Here is a 12,066-nt window from a genome sequence, read left to right as displayed (position 1 = left end):
TAATACTAGAGACTTTACTTCAATTATATATATATAATTGAAGTAAAGTCTCTAGTATTATTATAAGAAGTTATTTTTACATTTTATCTTTTTCTATCCAGCGCTTAAATTACAAATAAAAATGGTTCTTTATCCAGTTACGTATGTTGAATTTCTTGTATCGATCCATCCATATCACATTAAAAAACATTTTTATTTGTGTTATAAACGACTTTTACTCAAGTTTTTATTAAAATTTTGTGTTGAATATTTAATATATTAAGTATTAATTCAACATAAATAAAATAATATAAAAGTGATGTTTTTTGAAACCTAAATCTTAAGCTAAATGAATAAAATATATTAATTTAACGTATTATAAATGTTAATTTTAATTAAGAAATATAATTGCTTACAAATTGTGTCATTGTTACATTTTTTTTAACCTATTTATCTTCTATTAAATTAACAGAAAAATTTGAGTTGATCATTTGGGACATGAAATGTGAAATGTTAAATTTAACACTCATTTTTCAATTGTATGACTGCATGATTAATGTGACTTTAGGATGTGCAATTTATATTGGGGATTATTTCTAATATTATTAATTGTACATATATTTAATTATAAATTTAAGTATTTAATTATTAATGTACATAATTATATCTCATCTATAATTTCCCACATTTTACTTTAGAATTATAAATTATATATCATATCCTGCTTATATAATTATCTCGTCTCTTAAAAATTATATTATAATAATTATATGAATTTCTAATTTTCCGCATTTTTCTTGTAAATCTGCGGCGTAGCTTAAAAATAAAATTCGTCAAATCGAATCGATTGCGAAAAGTAGTTCCCAAATCGCTGTAATTTTCGCTTTTTAAGAACATCCCGTTTTTAATTTAGAACAACCCTGTGAAATGAGCCGTTTAATCGCGGATATTACAGTCGCTCGGTTACTGCGCGCTATGTTTTTTTCGCACGCACGCGTATATATTATTCGTTTCCGGCTTTCCATGTGCATCCGTGCGATCGATCGGCGTGTATCGATCGGCATGGCGCGGGTTTGCGATATGCCGTTTGCGACAATTGTTACTGTTACGCGCATCGCCGCTCCCCCTTCCTTTCTTTCGCGAGGCCCCATTGTCGCGTGACAGCGACTACATACTAGCCACTTCCTGCGTGCCTTCCACCTTGCCTTGTCGCGTGCATACGACGTTGAGGTTCACGGGGGAACAAAAAGCACGGCAAAGAGCGACATGAGATAATTTCGCTTGGACGATCGCGATAATAACAATGTGACAAAATAAATTTGTTTGTGATATTGAATACCTAATTTTAAAGATGCCTCCGATCTCCCGAAGGTCTCCCAACCATTTAGATCGAAAAGGAAACGTTAAATAATAAAGAAAATGTATAGGATAAAATGTTTTCATACGACACTTTGTTTTCGAGAAACAATGTATCTTTGTAAGTTTCGAGGCAAAATTCTAATATAATTTGCTTTATTGAAATATTCTGTTGATTATCTATTTTAATTCGCAGTTGCTATTAAACTTTGAGTCCGACATTTTCGCTGAAAAGGAGAAATTTGGTTTCAAATTTTATCGAGTAATCTCTTATTGAAATCATATTGTATGCGGAACTGTTATATGTTAGAAATACTCTTAAATTTCATTAACTTTTAAATTACACAATTTGAATTTAATTTTAAGACATTACATAAAATTTAATATATTTTTCATGAAAATTTACTTTTTATAAAATTTTATTAAAAGTACATGTACATTAAATTTCATAAATGTACACGTTCATTATATTTAAATAACTGTTGTACCTTAATTTTCAGTTAAATCATTCATTAATTAATTTTAATTTTGTTTATAATCACGAGCTTCATTTACATGTAAAGGAAGCTCGTGGTTACATTTCTAATAGTGTATAATATTGAGTTGTCCGGAAAGTTCGATGTTGAAGGAAAATTTAAATTTTAATATATATTTATTAAATTATATAGGTTAGTCGACACGAATTTTCCGGACAACATACAATACGGACTCAATACATTAAACACTTAGAAGAAGAGAGAGAATTATGGAATACGATTTTATTAGAATAACTCAATAGATATATAACTATTGTACTTTAGTACAAGTTAGAGTGATACCAATTATAGATAAAAGTAGGTTCTTTCGTATATAGAACGAACGTAATTTATAAAAAACTGAAGAAAGAAAAGAGGTTATGAATTGCGATTATGAATTGGGAGAGAGAATATAGAATACTACCAATTAATTTATGTATTCAGTGAAAACAACTTTTAATAAATATTTGTTTAAATATAAAGAGTTCTAAGTAAATATTTATTAAATATAAACAGACTTGCAAGTCGAAGTTATCAAATTAGTACCAACATATTTTTCAAAATTACATATAATAATAAATACACATTTGTAAAATTGAAATGCGACTTTTGCAAGAATGCAGTAACTCATTCGAGTTTGTCTTGTCTTCTTGTTCGTCTTAACGTCTTAAAGCGCAATTTATTTAATTATTTACTCAATTAATAACGGCCTTTGTTTGCTCTTGCGTTTCAGGGCCGTGAAAGCGTTCCAGCAGGTGCTATGGGTGGAACCAGGATTTCCACGGGCCTGCGAGGTTCACCTACGGCTCGGCTTGATGCTGAAGGTCCACGCTGAGTTCGACGCCGCTTTGAAGCACCTGACCCTCGCCCTGATCGATGCCACCACACCTGCCTCCTTCTCCAAGCTCGAGAGTAAGTACTTGTCCCCTTTATTCGCACCATTAGCCGGAAAACTCTCAGCCAACACCCCGCACATCGCAACTCTGCCCGCTAATCGCTCCCTCACTTTCCTTCGTCGAACCTTGACCGCCTTTTCATTGTTCATGTCAATGAGATGATCCCACGTGATCGTCTAGTTCAATAATTTTTAAAATATGATATATTATTCATAGTTCTTATATTTAAGATATATTTTAGATAGGTATAATTTTAAGATGTCATGAAAAAAAAAAAAGAGAGTTGCATTAGCATCTGAAACTGCATTATTTAAGGCAATCTTAAAATAAGAACGGATTATGAATACCGCTCTATAATAATTAATTTTTAATACAAGAAATTCCTTACAATCAATATTTTAAGTTCTGTATCTAAGATATCTTAAATAAATGACATTTTACTTTAAATTAGGAGATAGAGACTACCAAGTAAAGTTTTAATTTAATAGAGTTGAAATTTTATTACGATAGTAAAGGGCTCTAAATAATATAAATCTAAATAATATAAAAAACCGTGGGGCTTGTGGCGTAAATTAATTTATATATTCGAAAGGGTAATTACATAGAGTTATTATTCAACCCTAATCTCGTAAATTCAAACGAATCTTTACATGTTTCGACTACTTGTTCGAGTCCTCTTCGAGAAATGCAATAAATCTAGTTACAGATATGACTTTATCTTCTCAAAGTAGACTGCTTTTTGATAAGCTGTTTCTGGAATAATTATAACTACTCACATGATGGTTGGAAGACCGTGTAGAGAATCTGGTTAAACAGACAAATGGAAATTTAAAATAGATTTTTCTCTCTAATAACTAACAGAAATTCTTATTCTGGTAAAAACTTCCGATCGTGGACAATTTGTAGTCGGTCAAACATAACGACGTATACAATGAGTAAAAAGACTTAAAGTTAGTCAGTGTAATAGTAACAATCATATAAAATTAAATACGATAAATAATATAAATTAATAAAAATTATGTATAAAAACTGTATAATAAAAATATTATGTCCTTAGTCAGAGGATAAAATTGATTGTAATAACTTAAATAAATTATAATAAATTAAATTAAATTACATGTAAGTGAACACGATACTGAATAAATAATTGATACTGCAAAGTACTTGATTATCTGCATGTATGTTTTATGAAGACCCTCTGTTTGTAAATTGAGACTTGTTTATTTGTTTTTTTAATATTAAGCATTTAAAAGGTTAAACGTTTTCTGTAAAAAGGTTCTTTATCTAATATTTTAACGTTGTTCCAATCAAAATCGTGATTTGCATTCTATAATCGGATATAATAAAACGAGCAGAGGTGTCCCAATTTATATAATTTCTATATTCAGATATTCTTGTTTCTAATTGTTTGCTCATCTGTTCAACAATGGAAGCATCACATTCTTTACACATGATTTTATAAACTATATCGTTTTTTGTTTGTGAAAGAGGATCTTTGTGAACTTTGATAAATTTTTTAAATTTATTCATACTATAAAATGAAATCTTAACGTTATTTTTTAATTAAATGTATTGGAAATTGATTGTATGTACGGTACTATAAATCATATTATATTATTGTTTGAATTTTGACAATTAAAAGGATTTTCTACGGTTGTTGTGTTTTTGTAGATGAGAGTTTTAATGCGTTTGTTGATAGTATTGAAGATGAGTTGTGCTGTTTTGAATTAGCATCAGTAATTTTTTTGAGGGACTATTCTTAAGTTTAACTCTAATATTTGTCATATAAAAGGCTAAGACCGGTATTCATAGTTCTTATATGCAAGACTGTTTTAGGTAGATAATTTTAAGATGTCATGAATCAAAGAGAGTGTTGCATCTGAAACTGCATTATTTAAGGCAATCTTAAAATAAGAACGGATTATGAATACCGCCCTATAATTAATTTTTAATACAAGAAATTCCTTACGATCAATATTTTAAGTTCTGTATCTAAGATATCTTAAATAAATGACATTTTTACTTTAAATTAGTAGGAGATAGAGACTATCAAGTAAAGTTTTAATTTAATAGAGTTGAAATTTTATTGCGATAATATAATAATAACCAATCGTAAAAGCCATCCTTTTGAATAAAAAAAACAATTCTTCTGTAAAAATGTGTGGTTATATCGCTCTCTGTCATAAGAATTGTAGTTTTTGTACTAATACAATATTTCTTTGACCAATATAACGAGATGTGTGTGATTTGATTGGAGTTATTTATGAGAGTCATACTAGTTTTACTTGTTTAAGATCTTGTCTATCTTTCGCATACGAACTCGTGACCAACTTTCGGTTCTGTTAACAACTGAGCAATAACATGCACTTATCTAATCAAAATAGCCAGAAAATTGACCTGAATATTTCAATATTAAACTCATGAATTAATGGATATAATGAACAGTTGAGATGTACATATTTCGTTGAAGTGACATGGTGCTGATCGTCGAAAGAACTCGAACTTTACAGAGAACAGATTAAAATAATAATATACACAATAGGCTCTCTGAGTTCAAAAAGAAAATGTATCGGACGAGTGAAAGATTGTTTTTTGTACAGTCGTTTATTTTATTCGCAATCGTTGAAATCTTCATTATATCTAAGTCTTTATTATTATATTTAATTTATTAATTTCGTGTACATGACTATCCACAGATTTTATTGTGATTCTCAACTTCTTTTGAAAATTTAAGCGACTGGGCTTTGCAAGCTCCGGCATGAGCGATACAGTCATTATTTCCTCATTGAAGCTTGAGAAATAACAATTGTATTAATTATATTCACTGAAGATGACTCGAAATGAAGTGGAAATGTTTGACTCATATACCAAGAGGAATACATTCAATAATTAATTTGCGCTCCAATTGCTGCGCTTGATTCTCATTCACAAGCAGATATTAGTAGCGGGAAGCGGATGAGCAGATTATATCAGCCTCTATATGAACTCTTGTCTGAACCTAGTCAAAGAATCACCTAGAGATCTAAATGGGCTTTTTACAAGTCTTAAGTCGTAAGAAATGGATCAATCACAGTCGAATATGAGTAGAAATCACTTACGATTGGTCAATTAGATAATGGCTTATTGTAAAAAGGTTGAAAGAGCAAAAGCTTTTTTTGCGACGTTAAATTAGCATAATATGGATTACGATATTTTTCCATTTATGCGGAATGCGGGATTTAAACTCGCGACTTATCAGTTACGAGTCAGTTACGAGTATCGGTCGCTTTCACATGGAGTCAAACGATATCTCAAGCAGATGTTATATCATATTTTCTGTTAATTTTCACGGGACTTTGCTTCAACGGGATCTTAATTTTCAAAGTCATAAAGATGGAAACTCCTGATTAGTGTCTCCTGATTTTTCCTCGATGAAAAAAACTGAGTAAATTCAGCGAGAAATCTGTCTGTTAATGTTGAAATCAGACCTCGTGGGGATTCCCTCTCTCCTCGGATACAAATGTATGTAGAACAAGTTCCTAGACACGGAGGTTTCTCGCGGATGAATCACGCTGATGATCACTATACTGATTCATGACTCCGAATTGTACTATCCACGTTTTTCACGTGATGATTCGCGCGGGAATCATTCTCCTTCGGATACCGGGAATTTAGTGCGGGAATATGTAATTTCCTACCGGAAATCGCGCTTTTAAATAGCTGGCCCAGCGTGGCTTGCGCGCCAGTCTTGTGCACGTGCTTATTGCTTTCGGTACCACCGACACGATGAAAATGAATTAACAATAAAAGACATTAAACTTCATGTAAATATACAATTAATTAACGAGAAGGCCTTGTCAGTCTGAACTGGATTACAGTGCTTAAATAATATTTTGATTATAGTGCTTAAATAATATTGTGAATTATATAATATCTAGTTTTATAACTGTATGGCGAAACAAACTTTCGGTCTTGAAGGGCAATCTTAAACTGGAATCACAAATTAAATTGGCAAGCGGTTTAATGATGTCGACGCTAATAAGCATCGTTAAAAAGTTATAAATATAATTTTCTGAAAAATATCATCTCAGCCAGGATTCAAATCTGGACTTTTCTATATTCCATGACGGGTGTCTTTACCAATTCGATTATTGAGAAAATTTTCCACTTTGTGGAAAATTAATCAAATCTTAAATTAACCGTGATCGATCATCCCTCTCCTTCAGGTTCGACTGATAAGCTCGCCTTCGATGGTACATATTGTAATTTGATTACGTTTTTTTCTATCTAAAGTTTCACTGAAAAATCTTCTTTCGCGCGTTTGTTGTAGTCAAGTTCCATATCGCTCACTTATACGAGGTTCAAGGCAAGTATCGTCTGGCCAAGGAACATTACGAGGCCCTGCTGAAGGAAAAGCTGCCATTGCATCTGAAGGCCGACATCTATCGTCAATTGGGTAAGCCTGTCGTTAATTATTCCTTTTGTTTTGTTAAGAAAAAAAAAAATAAATCAATTTTATCTTAATGAATAGAAATTAATTTAAATTTTTCAAAGAAAAACTTAATTTAGAGAAAGAAAAACAATATCAATTAAACATTGCAAATAATCGTCAACTTACAAAAGATGCATTTAAGCGAAATCTGAAAATTAGAGATTTTTTAAAGTTTTTAAAGTTTAATTTTTTGCGTTTAATTGCTAAGCTTGACATTAAGACTTATTTGTTAATTTATTAAGGTGAACCAAAAGGAAAGATAAGAATTGGCCTGTTAGAATACCTTATATAAATATTGAAGAATCTTGTACAAAAGAGAAGAATGAAATATATTTATATTTTGTTCGGAAATACTTAGAGGTTTCGACACGTTCGAACTCGGGGGAGTGCGTAAATATTTCATATATAAATATTTAAAGTATTGTGAAAAGAGGAATGTGAAACAAAAATATTACTTTCGGAAGTTCTATTTCAGAAGTTTCTCTAGGAGTAAAAACGTACATATTTAATTTATAGAGAAGTCTACGATAAAAAGGTTCCATCTGATAAATTCATTTATGATTTTTAGTCACAAATAAGAGTTATAATTAAATTTCTAATTCAAGTTAGAGAAATATTTATAATACTTTCGCGATAATTAGATAAATAGAGATCTTACAATTATCGCCTATTTTAGAATTATTTAATTTATTTATAAATTATTCCGCTTTCTTTTTGCGCAATTATATTTAAAACATTATAAAAAGTTATAAACTATTAAATTATCATATAAAAACATAGATGTTTCAGTCAAGATTTGAACATCATCAGTACATAGAAATATTAGGATATCAAAAAAAAAGAAATACATACATAGAATTAAAACAAAGATTCATTAGTCAAAAAAGCTAGCTATGGTGCCATTACATTTTTGTCAGAAATAACTCTTACCAGTGGTTCTGTTTGTTAATTTTCATTATTTACTCCGAATTACATTTGCGAGGATTTGCGTCACAAAATACGTGGTAAGCGTTTGTTATTATAAAACTAGTCTGATTCTCATAAATAATAATGTTTTGTTAAAGTAATATTATTGAAAACAATGTGTTTTCTTTCTTAATTTTAAATAGAATCTGGAAATTCCATATGTTTCACACAAAGTCGCATTTCGCTTCTTGTAATAAAGAATCCTAGACGTAACAGAAAATAGTTCGTAAGCGATTGAACATTGTTTAATTTCATTTTCTTGGACCTCAATTTACTCTGTTAATTCATATCATATGCGATTTGAAAGCTGTTTGACCATCTTTTCTAACTAAAGATCTTTGTTTTCATTCTATGTATTTCTTTTTTTCGACATCCTGATATTTCTATGATTTTGACCGAAACGTCTACGTTTTTATATGATAATTTATATGACTTTCGTTTAAAACATTTAGCGTCGTGGCTGTATGCTTCTTTTTATATTTTATAAAAAATTATTAATTAAATTACATTAAAAAAAAAGTTGTGAAATAAAATTATATTTTGATATAACTTCATATTAATAAATAATAAATTGATTTGAAATATCAGCGTTATCATTGTGTCTACCCAATCTTTTATTTGTTATTTATTAAATTAAATTATTTTATTATTTGTTTTATTAAATGAAGACAAGATTTGACAAAAACGATAATTTTGATATTTTAAATTAATTTATTATTATTTATTGATATGTAATTGTTTCAAAATATGGTTTCCATAAAAAATATCGGATACAAAAAAAAATATCAATAATAATTTAGAACAGAATATTAAAGTTTTCGACGTTGCAACTTACTTCGTATTACTTTTGAAAATATTCGAGGATTCCGCGATCCTAGACCCTAGGGGGAACACTTTAACGTTGACGATTATCCCTCCGTATCCCATCGCGATTCGCGGTAGTCTATGCGCCAGTCTAGTACAGAAATGGGAGGAAGGGAGAGAAACATAGGGCAGGTGCGAGAGAAATAGAAACTAAGGGATAGTTTTCCCACAACTAGAGCCTCGCTCCCTCTCTCTCCGACCCATTCACGCGGCCTCTCCTACCCTCTTTGTTCCTCGTTCATTCACTCTCTCTCTCTCCTCCTTCCCCCCGAGTTGCCTCTCCGTCTCATCCCTCAGCCCACCCTAACCCGGAATAAATCAATACACGTGTCTGCAGACTACTTGGCAGAGTGCAGCCGGTCCGTCGAGAGCCTTCAGCTGAATCTGTGAGACTGAAGGCTCGACGATCCAAAGGAAAAATCACTCTTTCTCTTTTCCTTTTTTTTTTTGTTTATCAGGAGGCGTAGATAAAAAATTAGCAAGTAAAGAAAAAAACTTATTTTTCTTTTAAAATAAAAACCTTTCTCGCACCCCTTTTTCTATTCATCTTCAAAAAAAAAAAAAAATAAATAAATAAAAAGAAAAGGAAGTTTTTAATGAAAGTCCTTGAAGCTTTTCAAAAAGTTAATTGCTGTAACGCTTTTCGAGCAACGTGTAGACTCGAACTTTTAGGCCTCGGTCAAGTGTTTTTTTTTTCCCTTCGGAACGGATCGCTTCACGGTGAAAGTCTGCACGTCCATCTCACGAAAAATGCGTCTCTTCTTTCGGGGCTGCGCTTCTTCGAGGACGTTGCGAAGCGTTGCGAACGGGACATCCACTTTATGGACCGTTTATGGATCCTCGCGTGTCGGCGAACCGTCCTGGTCGCGACCGGTCCCGCTTCCCTTTTTTTTTTTTGGAATTCTGTCTTGTTGCTCTCCTTCATCCGCTCTCTTTTTCCACTGTGGTGAGAAAGAATGAAGGAACGAAGGTTTCCTCTTTCTCCCTTAACATGCGATGTGTTCCATTGTGAGAAATAAATTCAATAATAAATTTGTATTATATCATATTGATTGCAATACGAAAGATTCGCAATGTATATTGACAATATGTAAAAGTAAGTCAAAGTTAATATTTTGCGAGATATTTCGAATTTTGAACAAACTCTTTTTTAATCTCATCTGTCGATTTTTTTTTTTTTTACTTAACATTGTTTTATATTTTATTTATCTAAATATGTCAAAATAAAAAATATAAAATAAATCTCTCGTAACTAATTCTTTTGTTATTTTTATATAAAACGATTAATCCCCAACAATGCTATCGCTTTTGAATGATATAATACTGTTATTGAATTCTGTACGTCACATATCAGTTTGAGTTCTCTGTGGTCAGTATTATAACAGAGAGCATGTTAAATGATTTAAATTTTTAAGTAATTTAGTGTAAATTATTTATATATCATATTATATATATTTTATTTAAGTGTAATGAGAAGGTATACACAATTAAATTATATACGCCATCATTTTAAAATGAATTTCACAGTGTGTTTATTGTTTTCTTTTAAGTTAATTAGGTTATTTATGTTTATAAATATCTAAATTATGTATACATTTTGTCATTGAAAGTATAAAATGTATGAAAAACTTATGTTACATTAAATAAAAATAATCTATTTCTTTGTACATAAAATTTACGTATCGATAGCATTTTTAGGATTATGAAAATTATTGTAGATTGAAAGGTTTGTGCTGCAACGATGAATTAACTCGTATTTTATAAAAATAGAATAAAGTCTAAAGTTGTAGTGATGAGAAAAATAATACTAATGTCACATGAAGTTAGCTCCATAATATCGTCGACCGTATGATATTTTCCCCATCACTTTAACTTTAGAGTTTATATTAATTTCGTTTTTATAAAATGTGGGTTAACTCACTGCAATAAATTATGCCTTCAATTGTCAAAATCAAAATCATTTTAATTAGGATAATAATAATGTAAATGTTTCATGAAAGCTTTCAATAATCTGTTCTGTATTTTTCGGTTTAATAATTTTTATTGTACGTGCTTCATTTTTCCTTCAAAGCTTCGATGAAACCTTTTTTAAAGTTGCAAACACAAATATAAATGTTTGTGAAAATTCTAGTGTTTTTGAAATAAAATATCGAGAGAAGGTTTTGGCGTGATTAAATCGACTGACAAATTGAAGCTTTCGAGACCCGACCATAGCCAGGTGGACCGATTTAAAGGCAGGTCGGGCAGATTTGCAAATCGAGCGCGTATGGGATGTGACGTTTAAGACAGGTAAATACGCCAGGTGAATAAATAACATTAAAGGTAGATGAGCAAGTGAAGCGGCGGTGTATATCGCACGATCAGTGCTTATTTTAATCCCGCGAATAAATATTCTAGCGGAAATATTCCCAAGAGTTTCACAAAATTTGACTGTTCTCTCCCTAGATTAAAGTATTATGCACTGAAAATATATAACAAATATTAAACGTGAAACTTTTTCCTTTTTCAAGTTTTTGCATCTAGGAAAGTTATCGATTTGAATTTTTATTCGTTAAGCAGTTATCATAGGTTCACGATACACATTTTTTATTTAAAAGAAATTTTTTAAAAAATGTTTCTCAAAAATTACAATTTTTAGTTTTTTTGTTTAGGTTTTATTTAAAACAGAGTTTGACAAAAAGACGACAGGAACTTTGCATCCATTTAATAATTATTATTAATTTGAAAGAATTTTTATATTCTCTTTCATCATTAAAATAAAATAGTTATTAAAGCTATTGAAAAGATAGAAGCGTAAGTGGGTTGAAATTAATTGATCGAGCGATTTAATTAACTTCAGTTCCCACGTGCGGTTCTGCCACGTGTTCACCTATTTACGGTCGTACATTTATTGTCGCGAATAACAACTTCTTGCCGACGCCCCGCTTTTCCCACGACGATTAATCCGTGGGGTATCAACAGGTAAACACGCGTCGCACAAATATAGTGACCATAAATCAACGTCCTGTTATATCGGAAA

General features: G+C 30.7%; 1 protein-coding gene across 2 annotated transcripts in view; it reads left to right on the top strand.

The window, feature by feature from the left end:
• Nucleotides 1–12,066, top strand: part of LOC108691744 (histone demethylase UTY-like) — a 91,947-nt gene that overhangs the window by 71,720 nt on the left and 8,161 nt on the right. For both annotated transcript variants that reach the window (XM_018199621.1, XM_018199622.1), the window contains 2 exons: nucleotides 2,584–2,762; nucleotides 7,056–7,181. In XM_018199621.1, the coding sequence (XP_018055110.1) occupies nucleotides 2,584–2,762; nucleotides 7,056–7,181 (305 nt within the window). The remainder of the gene's footprint in view (nucleotides 1–2,583; nucleotides 2,763–7,055; nucleotides 7,182–12,066) is intronic.

This window comes from Atta colombica, unplaced genomic scaffold, assembly GCF_001594045.1.
Source record: "Atta colombica isolate Treedump-2 unplaced genomic scaffold, Acol1.0 scaffold51, whole genome shotgun sequence".
Classification (NCBI taxonomy): Eukaryota; Metazoa; Arthropoda; class Insecta; order Hymenoptera; family Formicidae; genus Atta; species Atta colombica.
Note: the sequence above shows the minus strand (reverse complement) of the source record. Positions and strands in the feature narration are given on the sequence as shown.